Source organism: Rhea pennata, chromosome 7 (assembly GCF_028389875.1).
Source record: "Rhea pennata isolate bPtePen1 chromosome 7, bPtePen1.pri, whole genome shotgun sequence".
NCBI classification, from domain to species: Eukaryota; Metazoa; Chordata; class Aves; order Rheiformes; family Rheidae; genus Rhea; species Rhea pennata.
The window spans coordinates 26,028,677-26,055,630 of NC_084669.1; the positions used below are offsets into that span (position 1 = coordinate 26,028,677).

At 36.7% G+C, this 26,954-nt stretch overlaps 1 protein-coding gene across 6 annotated transcripts in view; it reads right to left on the reverse strand.

Moving 5' to 3' along the window:
- Nucleotides 1-26,954, reverse strand: part of KCNMA1 (potassium calcium-activated channel subfamily M alpha 1) — a 510,592-nt gene that overhangs the window by 276,226 nt on the left and 207,412 nt on the right. For all 6 annotated transcript variants that reach the window (XM_062580642.1, XM_062580641.1, XM_062580640.1 and 3 more), the window contains one exon: nucleotides 2,888-2,949. In XM_062580642.1, the coding sequence (XP_062436626.1) occupies nucleotides 2,888-2,949 (62 nt within the window). The remainder of the gene's footprint in view (nucleotides 1-2,887; nucleotides 2,950-26,954) is intronic.

Here is a 26,954-nt window from a genome sequence, read left to right on the forward strand (position 1 = left end):
CAGTGTTTTGGAGTTTTGTGTAAGCTATATTTTCATGTCAAAAATACGGTAACTGGTGCTCTTAAAAATAATTACACAATTTAATATAGGTCTTGTTCCAGCCTCTGAAAATGAAAAATCCATCATTCTAAAACACATCTGTCAACGTGCACTGCAATATACCAAATAAACCATTAGTATCATCATCTTAACCCTCAGTAACTGACATATAGAGGCACTCGTTTTTCTGCATCTTTGCAGATCATTGGTCGTAAAATTAACCAAGCTTTTAGAGCATTTTAATCAGTGTTTTTACTCTCAAATTACTTTGATTTTTTCCTCAATAGGCCCTCAGAAATACACAGAGCAAAAAAGCCCAACCATAGTCACAGTGTACACTAGGAAAACAAGCAGCAGATCTGGTCTTCCACTGATCTGCAGCACATTTAATTTGCAGCAAAATAGTGTGAATGTGAAGTATACATAAAAGCCCAGCAAATCAGAATAGCCTCATTTTTGTAAAGATGTATATTAACAAAAAAATTCAGAAAAAATAAAAAACATTGTTATCCTCAAACCTATTATTTGCACAACTAATCTACTCATTATTTAGAACAGCAGAAGCAAAGTAAACAACATGAAGACTCATTTTTATGCTATAAATTCACCAGTTTTCTTTCAAATCATTGTTTTTGGAAAATTTCCACAGTATATATTAGCCTTTATATTCCAGCTAGAAATTTTGTATCAGCTGTAATCTAACCATAAATTAACATGTACTATATAAGTGATATTCTATGGGAGTTTGTCATTATCTGAACAGGGAAGTTTTCATAACAGAAGATAGGCAATTAATTTCACTAAGCACACATTTAGGGACCTTAAATAGACTGATATTTAACCACATTTTTTTCTGCATTACTGTAATGGATGTCAGGTCAGCTGCTAATACAAAATAAAACAAAATTTTTCACTTCAAGAAGTTATCTGGCAAGTTTCTAACCTGACTTAAACTTTTTCAAAGTGTGTATAGGAAGAAAAGTAGAGGCAGTGAGGAGGAGAAAACGGAAAAAATATGTGCTAGTAGAGTATATTGACTTGAGGTTGCTGAACGTAAACTGTAGTAGTGAGTTAAACATTGGCTGAAAACCTACAGAAACCTACAGGTAAAATGCTTTTCTATCCCCATTAAACAAGCTGCCAGTAAATGGTAGCACAACACAGATTAGGTGGCCCACAGAAAATTTAAGCACCTCACAGAAATATGACCACCTCCCCCTTTCCCCAAATTTTGTTTTGCTGTCCTTGAGGAAAAAAAGTCTTCCACAACACAGTGCCTGAAAATCATTACATGCTTAATTAGCTTCACAACAATTGCCCCAGAAATAGGTATCGGGATTTTAGTGGTCTGAAACTGAAACATGAATGGAAACAGCTTTCACTCCATTTGACTTTTTTGCTTAGACATGTTGAGCACGGACTAGTTTTGCTGTCATGCTTTTAAAAGTTTTTATAACGAGCTTCAGAAAAGCACCACTTTACATGCTTCACTAATGACGTATTAAATAAAAATTGGCTAAAATGAGGGAGGACTCAACACAATGCTAAGAAGGCGGGGGGGGGGGGGGGTGGGAGAGATTTGTCCTTACTTCAAGGGTAGTCCAAGGAAGAACTTGAATTTTTCCACCACTAAGGACCTCTCCACAAAGAAAATCTTTATTCCAAGTTACTTAGGTTATGCTTGAGACACCTAGACTACAAAAGCATGGCTTGAAACACACACAGTATAAAGCCGACATCCATGCATTCAATAATCCTATTGCTGGTGCTACTACCTGCCTGGACATCAGTAATTGCAGATGTCACAAGTGAAATGTCTTAATTTTCTGGGTCACATAAGCATGGTTTCATAACATAACCACAGCTGTTACGGACAGCTACGCTAGCTTGCAAGGAGCAGCCCCAGCATCTTACTGCATCTTAACAGTTGCAGTAAAGCAAAGCCCAAAATTAGTATGGAAAAAAGCATCTGGTATACACTCCTAAAGCTTTAAAACGCTATTGATACTTCAGCATATCATCTTCTCTACATAACTGAATTCAACAGAATAATACTCCATTAAGTCCCTCTTCATGGGGTTCTTCCATGTTAGGCTACCTCTCCACCCCTTACACCAGTGCCAATGATGAGCTCGAGATCAATGAAATCAGAAGGGAGGATATTACTAGTTACATTGTTTTGTATCAAAGCATCCTATGCCTCAAAATGTCATCATGAGACTTTCTATTGCCTGTCCAAATACACAGCACCACATGAGAGGGCTGTTACATGACTACATTACATTTAAAAAAGCATCAGAATTTTTATAGGCTAAATCTTAGTTTGCGAGAAATCTATCAAACCCAGCAAATTTGAATAGGCATGGTAGATATAATACTTGTACTGTCTACTTCATTCAGCATTTTTTGTTGTTGTTTCAGAGGAGCGTCTTCTTTCTGAGACACAAAATGATTTCCTCTGCAAACTTTTTTTTTTTTTTTTTGGGGGGGGGGGAGCAAGTATTCTTCCTGTGTATTTTTTTTATCCTACTTTTGAGTTTGAAAGATTCTACATATGCCCACTGAACTGGAAAAATACAATTTTGCAACAATACGTATAATCTCAACAAGCAGAAGTACTGTTTTTCTCTCTCTCTTCCTGCAGATCCAATGTTCAAAGTTCAATCTATTTTATGCAAGGTTTTTTCCCCAGCCCTAAATTATTTTGGAAGACTATACAATATTACAAAGTTCTTCACACTCAGGCAATGAGAATAAAGCACTGAGTTGAAGTAGACAAATGGAGCAATTTCAAAATTTATAATTGCTGTGAGAAAGGAGGTGAAGGAGAATGTATGAAAATACTCACTTTGATGAATCTATGAAGTATATTACAAGAGCACCAATACTAAGAGCGAAGACTAATACAACCTACAAAAGAAAAGAAAAGAGTAATTACTTAACAGTGTTAGAATGAAACACACTTTTACACAAAAAAAGACAGGTAAAATAAATCATAAAATAGGTTCCATTTCAGCTGTTATTTTCTTCATGAAAACTGATCCTGCTTGCATTTCAAACATGATACATTATCATAGGATGCTTTCTTGCATTGAAGAACAGCCACAAATAAGAAACTGAATCCCAGCTCAGGGGAATAGAGTCTACAAATAGGTCCTGGATCCTAATCTCTGCTAAACTAGACACTTAAATTCCAAATGACAAGGAACCCTACTGCATGGCATTCAAGTCACAGTGCAGTTTTATTAGGGCTATCCTTCAAGAGTACGCCAAGAAGTGTTTCAGTCCTTTTACATAACCAAGAGCAATGACAGATTAGACTGAATTTTCATTTACATACACTGCATACATGGATGTTAAGCCCACATGATAAGTGTTCAACTATGCAAAAATATGTATTTTCCTTCCCTGTGCACTAAGGCTATTTTCAGTGAGACATAACGGTCAAATTCAAGGAGCGAAGAACGAAATCTTTCAAGTAACATTTTTATTTTTAAGTGTCAACATCTAGAGTTTGATTCTGCTTTTTTAAAAACTACATTACTGATCAGATGTGTGCAGGTGTTACAAGGTGACATGAGCTATTAAAACCATATCAGCTAGTTGGTGGTTGACCGTATGGTAAGAAACAAACGCAGTGAATAGAACTTGTTGATTGGTACTTGGCAACACACACTGAATTATGATTAGCAGTGGTCCCAAGCCCAATTATTTTCTCAGAATTAGGTTACTGAGAATGGGATTGACTCCCCCCCCCACACACACACCCCTCATATTCCAAATCAGACACAATCACTGGGTTTGGATCTGAATCAAATTTGCTGCATTGTTTAGCTCAAGGATTATTTGTTATCAATAAATCTTTCACATTTTACATCTTTTTTTTTTTAAAAAAAAGCAGAGTTAACCAAACTGTTGAAGCTCAAAGAAAACATTACTTAAACCATTGCTTAAATTTTTAGTGAAAATTTTCACTTGACCCAAATCTATTTTAAACACAATCATTCATTATTAAATGCTTTAGAGCAAAGTACTAACAGTGAAGTTCTGTTAAAATCCACAAGTAAAGCTGGAATTTGGTTTTGCATAACAAGTCCTGGGTCACAACATGCACTCATTGTCTAATGGCAAAAAAGTCCCCTGGAATAAAAATAGTATAATATACGAGCCTTGCACTGCAGTCATATCTGGTCTCTTATAAACATTCCTGTGGTGTTTGACTAATGTTAGATAGATCCTGGGTAAGATCTTCCAAAATGCTTAAGGAATTTAAAAGTTCCTCAAAAGTTCATACAATTTCCATTGTATGCAAATGTCTCCATTTTGCAAGAAGCTCCAGTTTCTCATACTACTCCAAACAGTGAGATATGGGCACAAAATAACTACAGCATTCCTCTATTACAGTGTACACTTACTTTTAAATCAAGACTTATTCCCACTCCTATCACCCCAAACCACACATCTAGCATTACAATTCAGAATGCCTCCAAATTCAAAGAAAGGTCACCAGCAGAGAATGGAATCTTAAATACTCCCTTTATGCTGCTCGCAGAGAAACATAGTTTTCCATTACTAACTGACAGAGGTCAAGCTTGAATATGCCAAATGTGTGGAGAAAGCAGGGCCTGAAGCAACTAGGTTAGAGTTATATTAAAAACAAACAAAAAAGATTAATCCCCTTCTGGGCCATACTAATATGTTTGATACGGTTTCAGGTGCAAGTTTGTTTCTACATTCCCATATCAAAAGATGAATACTTCCTGATTATTTAGACACAGAAAGGAAAAAAAAAAAAAAAAAAGAAAAAAAGAAAAAAGAAAAAGAAAAGGCAGCTCAAAAGTTACCAGGTTTAGGTCTATTTCCAGGTTTCAGTCCTTGCAAAAATTTTATGGGTACCAATGCTTGTGCTTGGAAACTTTTGCTATCTTTGAAGTGTGGTAGAAAACTATACAGACCAACATCCCAAACTCCCAGCAGCTAGAATCTAAGGGAAGGAAAGAATCATATACTTAAGTGAATTATTGCCTTGCTTGTTAACTAGGCCACAGGGAGAAAAAGCTTGCTTGCTTGCTCTGTTTATTATTCCAATGCATTTGGCACATCTTTGTTATTACTCCACATCCATTATAGCTTCCCTCTCCCTCTCTGAAAGGAACAAATCTTTTAATTTATAATAACTTGCTGTTTGTTTAAGACTGAGAAATGTGAAGTCATATGCTAGCAGCTACAGTGACTAAGCACTTAGTATTGAGTTAAAAATAAACATCAATCTGATTAAAGGAAAGAGGGAAAAAGCATGGAATAAATGCTGCATATCCTTAAGTCTTTCAAAAAAAAAAGAGAGAGAGAAAAATCCAACTGAGTTCAAAAGTGTACAGTACATTTTTGAGACAAATTAGTGAAACAACAGAAAAAATACACTTAAAAAAAACTGTAAAAAAGATACGCTCTCCCATAAAAGTAAGCAGCTCCAGAAGAGGTTTGACTGCTCTGTTGACTTGGGGGGGTGGGAGGGGGGGGAGAATAGGCATTAATAAAATACTGTTAAAATGAGGAATGATAACTCCAGAGGAATCAGTATACCTCCCAGAGCCAGGCCTATTTAACAAAAATAATAATATTGGTAACCCAATGGGTAGTACCATTTCACCTGCATCCAAATTCAACTACTGTCCTAGAAACATGGAAGAATGGAAAGACTGTTCACATGAGGAAGGAGAGATACAATTAATACACACAAAGCAACGAGTAAAGACTTTACAGTAGCAACTTCTGTTCAATCTTTCACTGTGCCTCAATATTTGAGCCTTCTGTGCTTTTTTGTATATCTCACTCACAGAACTCCAGAGGTTGAGCAGAAATCAAAGATGGAATGGATATCTATCGTATACTCCTCTCCACATTAGGTATTAAAATAAGCCGCACACAGTGAAAATTAAAGAAAAAAATAAAAAAAAAAAAGAAGAAGAAAAGCACTTTCAGGAGTCCTGTAATGTCAAACACTTCAGGGCACAGCCTTTAAATATTGGGATTTTAAAGGAAAAGTCCCTGCGAGTCCATTCTTCCATATCAGCCTTGAAATGAATACGTCAGAAACATCATACTGAAAATCGAGGCTTATATAGCAGTCTCTGTTCCTCTGAATTACTAAAAAAATGTGTTGATAAAACATGTTAAATTTTGATATGTATATCCACAACAAATAGCACTTCAGTCTATGACAAACCCCACAGAAGCTATGAACTCATCCTGAAGGAAGTATTGTGTGTGTACATAGAAAGGTTATAAACTCTTATCTGAAATCAAAATATAAGCCAGGAATAAAAACAGTTTCCAAGGTATTCGTTGTGCTAGCTAAATTCCACTCCGATTAGTTACAATCTGGCTGCATTTATTTCCCTCAGTTTGGATACAGGATCATGTAAAATGCTTCAACCAGCACTCAATTTCCAAGCGCTCCCCCTTCTTCCCTCTGCTCAAAAGAGCATCTTTTAAGGAAACACATATAAACGTTAAGCATATCAGCACAGAGGTTTCTGTGCCTGCGCAGCATTACGTTGAACTTGGTGCCTTTGAGAAAACAAGCACTTACATTTTGTGCTTCTACCCTATGTTTTTGTTTCAAAACAATCCTCTTCTGTCTGCAAGGCAGGATGAGAGAAGAGGTCAACCTCGTGCACAGGCAGGCAGGGAGTTCCACCTTTCCCACTGCAGAAGTCACTCAACCGTGGGTCTGGAGGTGCCCTCAGGGCAAGTATGCCAACCTCCTCCATAAAGGAGTCCTTTTTACCACTCCCACAAGCTTCTTCATGGCCCCTTTCTCGTTCCTAGTCATCAGGGTACAAAACTTGTAGCCTGCATTAGGTAGCTCACTCTCCACCTTTTTTTGGTTCTGAATACCTTACTCCTTTCCGTGATGACTGCATTGGATTTCTATTGGGGCTAACGAATGGAAATACCTCAAGCGACACTCACCAGCTTAACCGTTTTATTTAATAAGACTAAGTTCATAGAGGCACTGGAGAGAAACTGGTTCTTATTAAGCTCGGGGGGAGAGGGGAGGAAATCTAAATAAATATTTTATGGAAGCAAAATTTTATGGCTGGAAAAGTTCCCCCAAGAGCCCTTATCTTTCTATCTGATGACAATCTATTTTGGCATATTATTCTTCAGAATTCTGTCTGAAATTCTTATTATGGTAAGATTACAATAACAGTTTATATTTTTCAACTCTAAGCCATAGAGTCCCTACTGCACTGCTTCGAATATATTAAGTTGTTATTAATATTTTCAGACTTTCACTTAATTTTAATTTCCAAATGCGTACAGTGATTTCTGTTAATGAACTACTGAGATTTTTTTGTATAAATGATTTTTTGAAAGTTCTATTAGCGTCTCTACATTGAATTACTTAATGAGAACACAAATTATTTCTTACAAAATAAAGATACAAACCTTGGAGTTCCAAAATCCCTGAGTTAAACCAGGATGTACTAATAACTTGGCAGAACCTGCGGCTTCTTCTACCTAATTTGAAAGAAAATCTATGTACTTTAAATATCAAAATAAAGTTCCTTTAACCATAATAACAGAACTCAGTTTTATTCCTTTGACAGAAACAGAATTTACTTATCTCGGTTTATTAGGAATGGAAATCTACATTTTTAAGGACAGGTCAGGTGCAAATTACCTTTTCAAACATAGGAAATATTTAATGCTTACTTGGAAATCTCAGCATTAATTTTAAGACTCTATAATGTGCACCAGCATCAGCACAACTACCAACTGCGTAACAACAGTCAGACTAGACCACACAATGGTCAAAATGGCTTACTTAAATTGATGTCTCATTAACCGATAATCCATATGGGAACAAAATTCAGAAGGCATTCCGTGTAAGCAAATCTGTAAGTAGTAAGAAATTATGTACTGCAGCTAATATAAATAGCTGAGCAATTAATACCTCTTAAGTTACTAAAAATACAGATAAAGGAAGAGCTATTTACTATAATGCAGTATATGCTCAGAGCAATGCTTGCTCTACAAATCAGTGTTCTCCACTCGTTTTTGGTAGCACTCGCTTCATTGTTTGTCTTTATTATTCCCTTTGAACATATGACACTGAACTAAAGCAGCTGCATTGTGTTAAATCATGCAATTCATATTGATTCATCCAAAAAGATAGGCTTCAGAGCTACGTGGTTTGCCAAGACAAATAAGATGTAATATATTTTTATAGCAAGCAACAGGGAATTTCTTTTTTCTTTTTTCCTTTTTTCCTTTTTTTTTTTTTTTTTTTTTCCTTTTTTTAATTATGACCTGCTAGCCGTAGCCAGGAGTAGAGCAGGAGTAATGATCTCCAAAGTCCATCAGCAGGACCAAGCAGCATGCTCCGGGTGGTGCTGTCTACTGATTTTTCTCTGGACTTAAAACGCATTGCCCTCTCTCCAAATCCTTCTGGTTCCCCTTTCTTTACCTGGTCCCTCCCACGCCAATGTATAAATCAGTGAAGCGATAAAGAGAAAGGTACAAAATAATGGCAGTAGTACTTTCCCCCACCCCTGCTCTACGAGGTCGCAGTTCCCGGGGGCTCTCAGGAGGTTGTTCTATTTCATACTGGTTTCCAAGAGCATTTTTCTTGTTGATAGAACGCTCTCCTAATGTGTTCCAGAATAACCGCTTACAACGCAACCATCTCTTTAAAGAAAACTACCTAACAGCACATCTGTAGCTGCGGGCCACCTCACAACAGCAAACAAGGACACACAAACAAGTGAGGGCTGGAGTGGGCAAATGAGAGGAGAAAGTTAAAGTAATAAAATAATAAAAAGATAAAATAAGATTCCATTTCCTGCCTCCCAGCAATAAGTAACAGACACAAACGACAAACAAGAACTCTAAGACACCTGAAAGTCTCCTGTCATTTATCTTTTATTGACAAGTGTAGGGATACAGAGATTTTGCAGCTAACACATTCCCTGTAAAAAAGACACACGTGCTGGAATACAGCTGTGCGACGAATACGCAGCGATATAGGCATCAGTTCTCCTGAGAGCACTGGCAAAGTGCAAGTTCTACAGCCAGCGCCTGCTGTTGTCTACAGGATACATACCATGAATTTTAAAGGATACGTCTGCAGGATAGTGCATGAGCTAGTAAATCTGTCTTGGTAACTTATTGATCCTGCCCTTTAACATGCAGAAGAGGCAGGCGGTGAAGGAAAAAGAAAAAAAAAAAAAAAGAAAAAAAAAAAAAAACCCAAAAAACCCACACCTACAGTTTCCTCCATGCTTTGCATGTCAAATAGGATTCAAAATCCAATTCTAGAAGAAATGAAGCACCTCCACATAAGACAGCGAGCAACCTCATCTTTTAGGTGAGAAAAAATTCAAGAGTACTCAACCCTTCATAGAGTCAGTCCTTACCAGCTCTGAGTTTTGAATCTGAATCGACAAGATTATAGCATTAAATCCCAACCTTGCAACCCTGAGGGCCCACATTTTAACCTTTTCAGGCATCCAAAGACTTGAAAATGTTTGCATGCAAATTATTAACTTTCAATCATATCATTGGCTTTTTGATTTTGGGTACCTTTATGACACACCAAAAAGTTAACTAAAGATTAATTAGCTATTAAAACCTACAGCAAATAAATTAGTCACCAACCTGCAGTAAAAAGAGAAATGAAAGCTTAAATAGCCATATAAGATTCTTTGAAATAAAAAATGTTGCCCTTCTTGGGCAAAGCCCAAATAGACTTACCCATTTACAGAGAAAACTCAAAGTCTATAAACCAATAGGCAGTAAGGTCTCAGTCAATTTCTCCAGGAAAATCCACAGCAAGGATTTCCTTTTAAAAATAACACAGAGGCAACAATAAAGTAGGTCAGCAGGAGCTCTGGATGATGATGAGCAATCAGAAATCTAGTTCTGCCACTCATTTGGTCACTTCACCTCACCAGGTACCCAATTTTCCCTCTTCCTTTTGATTGGATGCAAAGATATTGCAAGTCAACTCATTAGGGCAACAGCTGTCTTTCATTACAGGTGTTTGCAATCGTTCTAGCACAGCCGAGACCTCTACTGCTACTATAATAATAATAATTAAAAAATGAATACAGCAATATGCAAAATTTTGAGCACCATCTAAGAAAGCAAAGGGATTTCACTTACTCAAGGGCTTTGTTTGAATAGAAAAGATTTAATATCTCTTTCTACAGTTACTTCTCAATTATCTTTCTGATATTACAATTTTGGTCCCATTCAGCCACCTGTGTATGCTGACATCCAGTGTAGCGGGTTTTAATTGATTACTGACACTAAAATGATGTATTTAGTAGAAACATCTCTTCAAAATGTGATTCTTATTTATCTGTATCTCTGTTTTTACAGACCTGTGTGACAGTTACAATAAATAAAACGTAGAAACAAAATTCCTGGGGAGAAGAAACAAGCACCGTAGATATAGAAAAGTTGCAAAGAAAAGGAGAACTAGCCTGAGCCTGCTGGGTTACATTTTCAGTTCCCAGGTATACTGCTTACACATCACAACAGTAATCTGAGTATTATCTGAAAGGTACAAGGGAGACGCATGGCAAAGCCCTAAATCACTGTAAGCTTGCTAAACCATTCATGTAGTTGAAGTAGTAAGTAATTAAGATAACTGGTCACCGGGTGTAAGATACGTGACATCTCTGAATACAACCACACACAAGAAAACTAGCAAATTCAGTCTGTCTTTGTCATCAACTGGATTTTATTCTCTCTCCAGTAAAGGATCCCCCCTCTCTGTAAGATCACGTCTACAGTTTAGCAGACTACCTTCTCTTTGAGCCAACTGCTTGATATTAGGAAGAATCATTAGAGTTGACATCAGAAACAAGGATATGAAAAATCAAATCAAGGAATGAACCAAAGAAAGGGAATATCTTAATGTGCTTCCCCCCACCTACCCAAACTCATTTTAGGAGGAATTTTTTTCAAAGAATTATCTTTGCCACATCCTGTTCCGTACGTGCTTCTAATATGTGTTCATATTTTGACTTCATTTTTCTTTGTTTATGCAAAGTGGTTTTTTCCTCAACTTTTCCACTGACATATTGACAATAATATGAAATCTTCTGTTCAATCCATATTTTTTTTAAAAAAATGAGATTTTCTAATTAGTGAAAAAATACAAGACAAAACATCCCATCTGTTAACGGTGCTCTGTGGCTTGAAGTTAATTAGGTTTGCTGGGAGACTGCCTGGCAATGTGACGAATTAAAGTGCATGCAACTTTGCCAATTCAGTATTTAATTTAATTAGTCAAAAAATAGCAGTATTTTCTATCACAGTGTGTCATTTTCTAGTGTTAAATCCTGAATGGATAGCGCATATATGTATATTTATACATATATATTCCCCCCACACACATATACGCACGCAGTCCTTCCTCCTGTCTACCTAGCAGTCAAATAAACCATCTCCCATTAAGGTTAACAACAAAAATACAATTCACTTTGCTTTTAATAGTAAGAGCATATAACCCACTTTGATTTCCACTGATCCATGACCATGGGTCTATGGTCACACTGAGAAAATGAGATATGCCAATAACAGTTACCTATAAACTGTTCTTCGAGTTGTCATTGCTCTCATTTCCCTTTTAAGTCCTTCATAGTATGATGGTAGCTAAGGGACATCAGCGAGCCTACTTATGGATCACTTCAGTGAAATGACTGACTTGCCTGCCAAACAACCAAACCATGCTGAAAAGCAAACAAACTCCACTGTGCAAAACTGCTCAAAGGCAAAACAAAAACCAGCCCTAGAGCGTGGTACACACAATGCAGAAAATGACATTTGCACTCATAATCGCGGCTAATTATTCACAATCTCATCCCCAGTATGGCTTCTGAAAAGCCTTTGCTTACTGTGTCAGGTGCTCAAACGCAGCTTATTAATTTTTTGGTTAAATTCATATATTATAGTTGTGATAGAAGGCTTTTTACCTCCATATGAAGACTTGGAAGCAAATAACCTTACAACCTCCCCTGTTCTACAAATGCCTCATCTCACCTCCTGAAAAGAAAAGGATTAAGGTGAAAGAATGCAGAGGTAAGCAAAGCTGCATGTGCTTTCTGGTACAATACCTGCAAAAAAGTCTTCAAACATGCAAGTGACATCTTGAAACGCCCCCCCAAAAAAAAAAGAGATTTGCATGAGTAGGAGTTTGTTGTATCTGGATTCACATAGTCTACTCAGTGACGACGCACAGCTTATTGTCAGCATCATCACTAGCTTTCTTTCAGTAATTAAAAGTATCAAACTCTGGACATCAACGAACAAAACCAACGTGAGGATATCAGGCTAACAGGAAGAGGGAAAAACTGTTGTTGATACAGTTGAACAACACTAGTTTTGAAGGTCACATTTGTTGTTGTTGTTGTTTTTTAATTTTAGTATACTGTTTTTACTTCTTTTCTCTGGCATTGTTCGTCCTTCAGTTATTTTGCCAAAATTGATAACTTTGACTGATGGCCACAGGAAAACATCTCATACTAATCCACTCTGAAGTCTGAAAAATTGGCATTTTTGATCATTAGCAACAAATCTAAACCTACTTAATCACCCAGCCTTATATGTGCATCTGACCATACAGAAAGCTACCTTTAATTAGTATACAAAGGAAAACTACAGAGAGCGCAACAGTCTGAGCAATGACCAAATTTTATTCATTGTACAAGCTTAAGATGTACCTTATACCTCAACTTATCTGAAAAGAGAAAATAAAAAGCATAGTAATTTTCTAGAGACTATTTCAACATACAATTTTAATCAGAACTCCCATTTTCCTGCAGTAACATACAGAAAATGTGAACTCTTCTTCAAGTCATAAGCCTGCCTATAAATTACACAGTCATTAATCATGAGATCTGAGATTTCTGTGTAATTATGCAGTAAGAATTCAGGGGAGCAATTAAGCCTAAAACAAAACAAAAATATTCATGGTTGTGGTGATTTTGGTTTATGAGAAAGCATTCACTTGCAGTTAGAGAGCCGGTTCTGATGGGCTGTGGAGGAAAAATGAACATTTGTAGCAAATGCTGCACCTTTAAAATACAACATGAGCATAAATTTTCAGTTTATCTTTTGTATCCGTTGCAGAAGTATAATTATATGCTACTCCAGATGAAATCTTGGTTCACAATTTGATGCAAGGCTGCATTGCTACATGCCGATTTCTTCAAACTTTACTATGCTATTTCAGAACAAGGCATGAAAGCCTTTGCTTGGTATCATCTAGCACAGGCCCTAATCATTTTCATATTGTAATCATCAAGGAAGTGCTGATGGCATGTTGTGAGTATTGCTAATTAGGAATTACGTTTCAGCTTCATGTACCTATTGCTCAGAAATCCACACAAGTAAGAAATAGAATCAATCATCTGCAACAGTCACCAAAGACCACGTGCAGGAAATAAATATTTGCAACGATGAAGCAAGCGAAGGTAAAATATTATTTTTAAACAGTGAGCCTTTACTTGCGGCGAATAAATTATTTTTGAGGGATAGAAGGGAAAAGAGTAGTTTCTCTGTAAGAATGCAAAGGCTGATTTATTCTGTAAATACATTTCCTGTAGATGAGCTCGCCTATGTTGCTGTGTGGCTATAATTCTAAAACTGAGAGCTTTTTTATGAGCATTTTTAGTGTGGTTTAAAGATAAAATCATATAATCATAGGCTTAAAGGCTTGCAGAACTAGTCTTTCCTTTGTGTGCTCACTTTAACAGTCTTGTCTGGCTTTTAAAAACCAAGTAGCAGCGGCCACTTATTGAAGTGGTCTGAAGACCCAACTGTTATCCCAGCTGACCTTTTCTCTCGTTAAGGACAACACTATGTCAGGTCCTTTAAGTTAACTTTCTGCCTCTATAGTCTCGGCTTTTGTTGTTTTCTTATTTTTTTACATAACATGAAGAATTTAACTCAAAGAGACCTAGCCAAAGTCACCCCTTCTTCATTATCTTTGGTCTTTTCATCTTTACCAGGCTTTGCTGAGTCAGAGTCTCTCCCTTCAGGGGTTCACACTCCATATAGCCTCCCTCCTGGTGGTGGAAAGCTAGCAAATGGCTCCCTTGTGAAGGTCTGAGTCTGTAAGACTCCTAACTTTCATTCTGCAGCCATCTTATCCACAGAAGTAAAAAATACAAGGCATGGATAATGAGAAACATAGCACTTCAGCTTATGTTCTGTCTCACAACTATCATCTGGTACATCATTTTTCCCCTTTTCTGTATGCTTGCTTCAGCGTGGCTGCATTCTGGAGAATTACAAGACCAAGAGTGTTTATTTTGAAAAGAGATAAAAACTGGAAGAAAAATGGATGAACCACTAGGAAAACAAATACCCACCCAGACCAAAGAGATTTGCAAGATGTATTGCTGCAAGTCCATGCCTTTATATAAATACACAGTTTTAGTTCGTTTTAAAATATTGTGTAACAGACAGAAGTTGGGAGTACATATTAAGTTTGTTGGGCTTTTTTAAGGATTGCAAGTATTGAAAGAAAAAGTGTACCATGCACAAGTCACACAAACTCTAAAGTAAACTTTGAAAAAAAAGGAAGTTTTTGTCTGAATGAGCACTGCAGAATCTGGCTGAAAATACAAGCACTGCCAGCAAAATTATGCCATTCAAGCTTAAACTTTCTTCCTTTTCTCTTTCTTCTCAAACTCTTCCAAATTGCCCCCCCAAATTCTACTTATTAATGATCTCTTGTACAGATTCAATCCTTTGCTGTTTTTTTAATAATGTTTTATTTTAAAATAAATCACCTATCTAGAATCTATTGAAATGTGTTAAAACCAAATATAGGGAAATTACCTTTTTAACACATACTGTGTAAGACTCTGTCTAGGACCAGAAGCTTCCCTCCCTCCCAGCTCTGGCCATGCTCCTTCCCTCCATGATGCTGCATCACCAGAGCCTCCTCCCTGACCGCCAGCCTCCCCTGAAGACACTGCTGCTCTTCTCTCTTAGTGAGGAGCAAAGGAAAATGTGGTAGGTGAAAGACCACCAGCAGTGGTATGTGGGCTATGTGGTTTTGCATCACCCCAGCATCTCATCAACCCCTGTGCTCTACCAATGATGTCCCCCCCTTCGTTGAATCACTTCACCAGCACAACAAGACCCAAAAGCAGAAAAAGCAAAATGAAGTCAAATGAAGTGGTCCAGCACCACTTTAAAAATATTTATACCAAATCTACAGACAAGAATATTTATACTCAATGATGATGCTGCACAAGAACAAACACTGTCAAGTCCTAATGCTAACAAATACTGTTTTCTAGACTGCTTGGCTGATGTGCTTCCTCTTGGACTCCAGACAGGGCTGGAAGAAAGAGCTTTCAACTTTCATAATTTCAAACATTAAGTTGAAGTTCATTTTGCTGACTGCCTAAAACCTCAGAAACCCTTTCTGGACAAAGCGCTCTTATGGTGGAAACCTACGTGAAACCATGCCAAGGCAACTGAACACTACTGACTCAGAAAGGAGTCCAGCTCCGGAATCATTAACAGGATTGCAAGCAGCACCCACAGCTGCTTCTTTAAGCACTAGTTCAAGTCACAGTTTGATTTCTCATTGCAGCTTCAGGTAAACAAAACACCGGAGAGATCAAATGAACTTTCATATGCACGTATGTATCTGACTTCATAGTTGCCTATTTCCATTTCTAAAGCCATTTTTCCTAATGGCCCTAGCAGGAGGTCACTAGTGCGTGGAATGGGCTGCCGGGCTATTCCCCAGTGCAGCACCCGACGGGAGGACGAGCTTGTGTGAACAAGCACAGCCTGTGTGTGCCCCAGCCCCTGACACACAGGTTGCACTAACGCGGAAACCCCGAGACAGCCTTTCTGCCACAGTGGAGGTAAAAGCCGCACATTTGCTGAGCAAGCTGTCTTATTTTTGTTCCAGTTTGTTGCAGGATTAGAAACAAATGACCACCCCGCTTAATAGCTACTGCACCTACTTAGATTGTGTTAACTCTGATCTCTTTACACATTTTCCCATTATGAGTGTAATAATCCTAAATTCTCATTAAAAGTTTTCATGTTCCCCACAAACACAGGCAGGCAGCGTACACGTTTATGTTTGTTTCGAAGAGTTTCTTCAAGACCTTAGAGGCTAGAAACTTAAGGCGTTAACGTTAGAGTTTGGAGAAGGCATACTCAGGAGGTTTATATCTGTTTGATTGTACAAACAATTCTGGTATTTTTTTGTGTTCTGTTGCCATCCATGAGGTTCTGAGTGATCAAAGACCATTTTAAACCATAAAATTCTCAGTCCGTTAACTCAAGAAAATGACTTCTTTATATTAAAGCCCTGAGACTTCTGACAGGGCCCTTCTAGCGCTTGTAAAAGCCAGCTGAACATGCTCAAGCAACTGTTTTTGAGAGCCATAAAGTGTTAACGAACAGAGGAAGCTGGAGTTTGTACTTACGCATCCCATTTTAAAAGAGGCTTAAGTGCAGATTAGAAGTATCTGAGCCAAGTCTTTATCACAAGGTTTGATGAACTTGCAGAAACATCATCCTCTACTCCTAGGAACTGTACAGCTGGCCAATAATACCACAGCAATGTCACGTGAAACGTATTATCATGTTTCACATGACACAAACACAAAACAAACTAATTAATCTCTTCTGCCTTCACTGTAGTTCACACTGACAATACCACTGATGACAGTTTATTATGAGTCTTGCAAAACTGTACATGGGCCTGTACTGTCTGCCTGTTGTTTCAGCTCATAACCTAGGTTCCAGAGACATGAAAAGATAAAACCTCAGATTTCTATCAGAGAAATACTTTCAGCCTACCTAGTTATGAATTAAAAGTAACAAAATCTGATTATATTGAACTATTTAACATGAGTTTAACATGGAAAAAACCTCACTGTTTTTAAAATGTATTATTTTGAAGATAATTTCAATATGGCTTTAGGTCTGATAAATGCCTTTGAATTTTGTGGTATTGACAACATTATTTATTACAAAGTTGCTGATCTTGAACATCACCTACAGTCATAAGGTAGTTTAGTATTCATAGTGCAGTACATACAATAATTTTAAAACAAGAAAGAAATTGTAAAAGTATTAAAACATCCAGAAAAGTTATCCTATTCAAGATTTACTACCAAATGTACTATGCACTAAATTTATAGTGATAATTATCCTAGTAAATATATTTCCAGTCAACTGAAGTCCTCCCGTCAGAATAACTTATTGGAAGATAGTTATAGTTTTTCCAACTCTTTATTCAAGAATAGCAATATATATTATAACAGTAAGGGACAAAGAAATATAGAATATCTGAAATCTAATAATAATGTCAAACTCCTCATGAGAAAAATAATTGCCAAAATAAATTGCTTGAAATGATCCATGTCTTTCTAAAGAGGCAGATGACCCAAAAAATTGAGAACGACCATATAGATATAGCAGGTACGATTATAAAATTGTACTTTTCACATAAATTGTGTGAAAAGAAGAATGTTTTAATGTATCTGATTAGAGAGAATACCAGAATCACCTTTTGCCTATTGGAAACTTTCAGAAAAAATAGGTTTGTATATGTTTAATAATGTTGCTTTTTACAACAAAAAAAAAAAACACAACATCTTAGTGGAAGCGTATATGCAAATATGAAAATTTCATCAGAGACAGAAAGAACTCCATCCATTTTTGAATAGCCAATGGCCAGTGGAAAAGGTATTTACTTGGAATATATGAGATAAACACTTCAGATTACAGAGTTAAATCTCAGTCTCTGCACATGGAAACCTGTGCTGTGTCTCTCTCAATTTCTCTCATCTTATATTTTGTGTAAATAATTAAATATCCTTTGGAAGAGCAACATCCTACACCTCCCACAACCTAGTTAAGTGCTATAATTACTTTGCTCCTAGGAGTTTTTCTTACACTCTCCTTCCTTTTCTTCTCTTACTCAGTCTCTCTTTCCTTTAATTTTGAATGTTTTTTTTTTTTTAAAAAAAAAAACTTTTTTTTTTTTTTTTTTTTTTAATCCCAAAGCAAGTGGAAATTTTGGGGGAACAGTGCAACTCTTTACTACCAAGATTCTTCAAGACTTCTTCACTTTTAGTTTTGGGGGGCTTTTCACTTAGTATTATGTATGAAGCACATAGCAGGACATTGCTCACTTGGCAACAGTTACTCTGAAGCTGATCTGTAGAACGACATATGCCTAGAGACAGTACAAAGCACCTCACCGCAATTAGTCTCACCAGTACTAGGTAGATGGGATGCATAATTAAGTGTAGCTGCAAGTGGGGACTGATGAACTCTGTATGTTGCAGTCTTGTACAAGTTCTGAGATTTTACGAAGTCACTTATAACTCTGGCTGAGAATGTCCAAGCATATTTGAGTATATCTATTTCAAGGACTCATGCTGCATTACAGGACAACCTTGTGTCACGGTAGTGGACACTGAGCCAGGAGTGTCCTTGACTCTCCAACCACTCCTACAGTTCAAAACATCTCTGTTCACATCAATGAAAAGTAAAGATCATGTTCCACCTCTCTAATAACTCCCTAAACTAACATTATTAATTTATTACACTCAAATTTGAAAATAGCCTGTACTGTGAATGTGACTTGTTTTGCTCTTTCATAAACTAAGACCTTTACTCAAAGGTTTCGATATAAAGTTAGACGATAACTTACAAAGAGCAACTTTGGGCCTTATGTAAAAGGCGATAGTAAGAAACAGTCATTTTCTTTTTATAGTTGTCAGTTCTGCTCTTTTATCTGTTTTTGGCAATGAACCATATTAATTTATTGCCAAATAAAATATAAGCACTGGCACTGTGCTGAGACTAGCAAATTATGTAGGGCTCCATTTCATCAAAGCAAATGGCAACAGAGCTGCCAAAAAACCAAGAGCAATGCATCACACATCAAAAGACAGCATTAATCCCAACACCATTTACTATGCAACAAATGGCTTCAGTACAAAGCCTTGATAAGTAGCTGTCAATTCTAATCAGAATGGTGAAAACTGTATTATCTGGCCAATTAAAGAGTTTGAATTCTTGATTATTTTATAATACATCTCTTCTACTGACAAGGATGTATTAAGTGAACTTCTTGAAAATGAAGAATTCCAGCCATCCAGTCACTCCAAACAAAATTCTGTTTGTCACTTTAAAAGTGATATTAAATGTTATAATTTGTAGAATACCAACAGGGTATTTCCTGCACTGTCAAATATCCTCCTTGGTTAATTAACCTGCCCAACTTTATCACTTTCCAGCAAATGATAAGAATTTCTAGCTAGGAAATTGTGGGTAAATGGCAGTTAATTGCCATTTCACCTAGATACACATACTGGTTGTCCTTATCTCAAAAGGCTAATATGTATTCATAAATATTAGTAACTAAATTTCAAATGCACCAGGATCTTATGCTACTGAGTGGGTGTCTCCTCTATAGTGATTGTATTTTCCAATTTGCCAAAAGTAAACAGATTTGATTCATGAGGAAAAAAGCTACAGTAGATTCTAAAGTATTTCTTCTTCATTTAGAATTAATTCTACTTAAATTTGCAGAAACTTCATAAAAGTTAATATAAAAAGATGCAAGCAAGGTCCTAATCAGACACACTTCTGTCCAAGTATAATGAAGTTTTTAATTATTTACAATTCTAGTCAAAATATACCAGCAGAAAAGTTCATTATTTTCCATTGGTTATAAAGATACAGTAATAAAAAGGCTTTACTTTTCCAGTGCCCCTAAATCTTTTCCCAAGAAACAAGATAAAAACCTAAGCAACTGTAGTGTAAAAATCAGGGTTTTCAAGCTAGGGAGTTGATATCATAATAGCTTTAAATCGGTTTTATCTGGCCTTCTTGGTATTTTTCTTATTTGGGACCAGTAACGGTGCTTTTTTTTATGGAGAAGCGTGCCTGCAAGGCAGAGTCTCCTCCTATGCTGCTTCTGCCGCCTGCATTCAGTCAGCTGCTGAACACTCCGCGTTTGGATCGACTCTGTGGAGCCCACAGCCCTTGGTTTTCACAGTGCTGCATTTCTTTGGGCAAAAATTTTTTGCAGAATGCAAGAAATCACATTAAGACCTCTGGTGGTCAATAATTAATACTTATAAATAAATATGTAAAATATGGAATAAAAATAAACTACGAAAATACAGACTGAATATCATATAAATAACTTGTTCTAGTGGACTGCACTGAGACTCTGAAAGGAACTGATGCAAGATCCATCATGAGTCGCTTCAGAGTGGACTAAGCCAATTTTGGAGCATCTAATTCAGATGCTCGCCGTCTAAATAATGTAGGGAAGTTACATCAAAGAGTCATGAGGAAACGTGTAGAAGTAGCACCACGAATAGCAAAAGCATGACTGAGACCTAACTAGCAAAAGTTTCTTCAATGACCAAATTAAAGGTACACAGTAAATATATTGCTTAATTCAGCTGTCATCCGGACATACGGAAATTTGCATTCAACTTGTATTTTCTATTTTAACTACAGTTATTTCTGTTTTCCATTTAATTCACCAACATATTAAGAATATTTATATGTAGGAAGTATACTTAATAAGTATAAACAGTATTTTAAGACAAATATATCAAATAAAAATTAGCTCAATGTACTTTGAAATAATAAGCTACAGCTAGAAGCCCTGCAGTAAAAGAAAGGTAGACTAGAGTGACCATACCCATCCTCTGAGGCTATCAGGCTGAATTTTTGAGAGTTAACCAATTCCATTTACGAGGTGGCCAGATTTTCATATGAATCATCTCCCACTTCAATAATCCTGACGCTAAAAAAATGCTTGGCAACCTGAAGCTCTGTCTCAATATTAGTATCGAAGCACTTTTGGAAATCCACTCCTTAACTGCAATGATTCACTTACAGAATTTTCTCTTTTTGTCCAGAAGCTTTTAAACCCTGAGGCCAGATGAACATTCATGTATTTGATGCTCACTCTGTAGTCAAACTAGAGAAGAAGAAGGCACATTACACAAGCACCTTGTTATTCCTTTGTCACAGCAAAAAATGAGAAATGCTTATTACTGTGTAACAGCAAAGTAGATAAAGTGTTTTCAGTATACAAATAATACTTTCTCATGCTGACATAGATTGAAAGCATGAGGATTTCATAACCTTAGTTTTGGTTATTCTGTACTTGTTCACGTAGCCAAAACATTGCCTCTAGCACACTGAAGAAAAGCAGACTTTCATCTTTTTTACACTGATAGAAAACATTTTAACGGACAAAAAGTCTTGCCGGCAACCAAAGCAACTGAAGTTGCTCGACTATGACACAGAATTCACAGGAGAATATGAAATATTGCTATGAGGAAAGCTCTGACACAAGAATTCTGCGAATCTTGCAGGCATCCAAGCACTAACTGTGTGCACCAATATATGATCTAGATCATACCATTATAAATCTGGATTAATTCCACCCTCTTACATTTACCTCCATTTCCGTGAAATAATAATCTTCCACTTTTTAGACCTCTGAATTCTCTTAAGCTGCTTTCCTGTATTTTAATTCTTGATGTCTTTCTCTAGCCCAAGGCAGAAGAGTCCTCCTAATTACACAAATAACACTCCTGCTTAAAAATCGTAGGTTTCTAGAGGTTCAGGATCACAAATAGCTCCCTGGCTTTCAAGCGAGTTTATAACTGGACAGTTCGTTGCCTTATTGGAAGATAGATTACTGTATAATTTATATCTATTGCCTTCTTTGCAGACCAGGAGGAGGAGGAGGCTGTGTCTAGGGAAAGAGTGGATGCAGGGGACAAGGTCAGCTAAAGAAAAATAGTGTAATTTGTAGAAAAATAGTGCAATTTGTCCAACATACACATTAACTTCTATTTCACTTTAAAAGCCCACACTAAAATTTTTCTGTTTATAGTGCACACATTTTCTTCACACTATTCCTTTCACACCATGTGGGCTGATGCAGTTAAAAAGTAGGCCATGTAAGTTTTGTATGAACAGCATACTTTAAAAACTGTTCTTTCACTCTGTTATTGAGCCGTGTTGTCCTCTGCTGGTCTATGTGCAGCAGGATGTGTTTTGAATCTGTGATCTACTACAGCTGAACTTGCTGTTGGAAGATCACAATTAATCTTAATTGCGTGAAAACCAAGTCTGTTTTTAAGAACATAAGAACAAAATTAGCCTTTTTTAAAATGTTTCTATTTTGAATTCGTTCTGCCATGTTTGGCCAAAATTTTTAACACTTCAGAGAATACTTCAAATAATGAATTCGTGAGAATGTGAATTATCTTTTTTTCCCTGTACCAAAATAAGCCCTAATTTGAACTAACAACTCACACTCATCTAGGTTTACTATCCTATTTTCTAATGATTAGACAACTGAAAGCCCTTTAGCTGTAGTGATCAATAGTGTGGCAGCATACATTAGTCAGCTTTTTAATGTCACCGCGATAAAGATGCATTGTAATCTCCTTTATCTGCAATTTTCTGGACTCTATTTGACTGTCATACACATGTGTATTTTTTCTACAAGATAGAAGTAACTTTCCATTCATCACCAATCAACCAAGAGTGAGCTTGTTAATCAGACCTCTTCTTTTTTTGTTAAATAATGTTGTATGCTTTCGTTAATACAGTTGTGTATGATTACTTGGAGTTATAAATAGGAGAGGCCTATAAAGCTGAGTGATATGACAGTAGTAAATATAAAATTGATACAGACAAAAAGTGTCAAGCTTGGAAGCTGAAAATGGTGGAAATTGTGCATGTCCAGCAATCCCAAAATGGGACACTTGTTCAGACACAGTGGTAGACATTAAGTTTCTAAATTTCAAAAAGCTTTGTGCACACAAATAGCTAGAGAGCAGCAGATAAAGCACGCAAGAATTTTTTACAGCAAGTTGCTCCCATTAAAGTCTCTTTTCACTCAAAAATATTAATAAAAATTCTACTTAAAAACAAAATATTTGAAAATGTATGAACATTTTGTAATAAGTATATGCTTTTACATACTTTTTTCTCCTACTTACTAATAAAGATAGACAGGCAGACTTAATGGCATCATTTATTTCAGAAAGCTTAATTAAAGCAAAGTTTAAATAAGGTAACTCTTACCTTATATATATATATATATATATATATATATATATATATATATGCTTATATATATGCTGTTCTTGTATATACAGCAATTGAGTATCTTATCTACTTTGCTCAATATTTTTTCAAAAAATACACATTTGGGGCAACTAAAATTATGAAAATGTGTGGGTATTTTTCTGTATTATTTAGAGTAGAAAATAAAATCAACATATTACTTCAAGCTTTTGAAAATATTGTTTTTTTCATTTCAGAAATTATGTTCTAATAGATGAATGTTGGCAAGTCAGAACGTAAAAATTTTTTAAATTTTATGCAAAATATAAAAAAGTATTAAATCCAACTTTAATTGAAACGCCTCCCGAGATGTCACAAAAATTATCTGACCCTTCATCTATCTCTGTCCGTGATTATTCTTTAACAGGCTCTATTTTGCTTCAAAGCGCAGCAGCTTATTACTGTTAAAGCAAGCATTATCCATCTGGAAATGCATCTTCCTCTCAAGGGCCTTGCTGATTTAGTAACAAACAACAACTAACTTGCTCAGTGAGTTTCCAGTTTGCAAAGGCACTCATTAAAATTCACCTTTTTAAGGATTTACTTCTTTGTCCCCAAGGCAAACATTGGAAATTGCTGTTGGGGGAAGGAGAATAAACAAACCTTCCAAAGAATCTTATTAATAAGTAACAAAACAGAAAGCACATTATCATGTTTGGCTCATTGTCCTTAGCTCCAATATGGTGTCACAGCATAACAAGGCAATTAATGTATAATGCATTAGCAGTGAGGGGATCACTTTCCATGATGTGAATGAAACCACATCTACATTCTTCTTCAGTATGTTTTTTTTTTTTTTTTTTTTTTTTTTTTTTTTAATCAATTCTGTGTGCTTGGTGCGGTGGGCAAAAACAAACTTATTTTGTTTGGTTTTGTGGTGTTTGGCCTGCTGTCAAACCTTCCCCTGAGAGATTCAACTTGAATTTAGACTGAATAATCAAAACCTGTATTTCTGTTCTAATATAATGTGCCTGAGAAGTAGTATCTAGCTTGTTACATACAGTAGCAAATATTTTCTACACCCTTATCAAACTTTAAAGAGCAAAGATGCATACAGATTTTTACTCCATACCAACATAATTCACTTTTACCAACTTTACTGGCATCTCAAATTATACCCCGAGACCTAGAAAGAAGGGGCCACCCATTCTCTAGTGTCTCCTCCATTGACATGTTTTCTACCAGACTCTTCTATTGCCTCATATGCCCCTGCACTTTCTGCACAGGTCTTTTCCTCTCTGTAAAAGATGTTCAGTGTTTTAGGTCAGAAAACTTTGTGCTCATATACACCAATCATTCCAGATGGATACCTCTGGGCTACTCAGCACTACTGAGGCAGTGTCTGGCTCTGGTAGCGGGAGATTTTTACCGAGAGGCAACATCGGATGCTTCCTCGTGCCTGAGGACCGAGGTAACCGGCTGTAACTGCTTGTGGTGAACATGCTTGTTCCACCTCTCACAAAAGAGCTTTCACACAGGAACACCTCCTGTCTACAGGAATAATTTATGTGGACATGCTTTCCTGAGCCATGAACCAGGTATTTCACAAAGGTAGTTACTAGCCTAGGACTGAGAAGTGGTAAATAACTTCCAGAGTACACGCATGGCTATGCCAAGCCTGCTCTGCTGAGCTCCACAGAGCAAGCAGGAACCTGGCCAGGAAACCAGGACATGAATGTATTGACATAGTGACATCCAGGTGTGCTTCGGGTGGAAGAGTTGTTTAGGATCCTGATTTTAAGGACGTGAAGATGCATGATAAGGATGATAAGGAAAGTGAGCAAGTTTGCTACTAGTCTTGAGGGAGCAGAGTGTGGACAGGAGAATGAGTTGACCCTGTAAACAAAATTTGATAATCCTTGTTCAAAATTATTCTGAAATTTCACCATCCAAGTGTTTGCTGCTTTTCAGCCCTCATTAGCTGTGCCAAGATGACCTGTGCAGATGTACTGCATCCTGCTCATCTAGTACAATGCCTCCCAAAACCAATTTCACAGGAGAAAAAGGCTCCGGGTAATTAATGACAGAGACAATAGCACAAGCAAGCAAACAAGCTAAAAGTGAATGACTAATGGCTAACTGGGTTGGGAAAGTGGAATGATCACAGGTGATCTGGGATAGGACATCACACTAGAGATGGAAATTGAACACAGATATTCACCCTTATAGTGTTCAGATAGCCATAAAAAAACCTCCACGATTGAGAGGGCCTCAGAACAGTAAGAGAATCTCCCATCTTCAAAAAGTCAACAATTAATTCCTACTCAAAAGGATATTGTCTTTCCAACAATCTCAACACGTGCAGAGTCACACCTTAGAGTCACTCTTCTGCCTCACCCTGATGCAAATGACCTAAGTAATGCTCAGTTTCAGGCTCTGTATAGGACTGAACACGTAAGACTTAGCATTCCACTGGTATGCAAAGTACTGGAGAACAAGGATAAGGATTTTATTAAAGAAAACTTTTCAAATTTAAAAAAAAGAAGAGAAGGTGTTCCATTAACTTAAGATTAAATTAAAACAAGCTATGGACTTTGATGGACCAATACTTGTTTTGCAGGTTATTAAAGCCCAAGACTGGATGAAAATTTCTGAGATGGAACTCTATTTTCATTTTTAACCAACCTGCATTGTGTGTTCTGCTCCTTCAAAGATCAATATATCCTTTTGTACCGGTCTCTCGGTCTTCAGAAAACACATGGAGAAGTCTATTGCTAATAAAGCCTAGCACTTAGCCCACTTTACTGGTAGAATAGGTCTAAATAAGTTCTCTCACAAAATAATTTGTTAGCCTTAACAAGAGAAAAAAAAAAAAAATCAACTATGTATAACCCAGGCATTTCCTGGCAGTGTAAGTAGACATCCTGTTCTGGAAGATTTTGATCTCTACTGTCTTCCAACAGGTAGTAACAATGCCACTTTGAGTCTACAAATAACATTGGCAAATAAATATGGTGATTGATACCACGCCCAGTCTTCTAATTAGGGCAGGCAAAATCTATATGTTTTAGCAGTAATGGGAAATAACATGCTGTCTTCAAGGCAAATTTACATGGATAACGTGGGACCGGTATTACTGCTTTTAGAGCAGTAAGGAGCCATTTCAATTTATTTTACAGTGGAGGCTGCTTATGACCTTGACTAAATGGATGCTGATGTTCTGTTTTGACAGACAGAGATTCAGTTGCGTTATAAGAATGTCCAGATAAGTGTGGATATCAGCCTAATCTCCTTGTGGCACATCTAAACCTCCCAAGCTCCCTGATATTCTGACCTGTAAACTGAAGGACCCTGGCATTATCTGTATGAAAGCATCTTAAAATGCTTTGCCAAATCACGTGAGTATTCCTCAGTTTATTGGCAAAGGCAGCAGCAACATTGGTAGAGCCCTTTTTGTTACTGCTCATTAACAGTGGAGTTTGCCTTAAGTGTTCTAATATCGGCCTTTAAAAAATAAGATCCTAGTTAATAACAAGTATGTACGTGTATCATTCTGTTTAATAATTACTCTTTTTTAGGCTGTATCAAAAACCTAGATCATATAACCATACCTATACCGCCACATGGCCATATCCAAACCAGTTTCACATTGCTAGCTCCCTTCGTTGTAGTAGCAGCTCACTGGCAGCTTAGAATATAATGCAGACTGCAAAACTTCCCAAGAAACCAGATAAATAACCAGGCATCTAGCACATCTTAACCTCTATCTGCCCACTCTATACTGC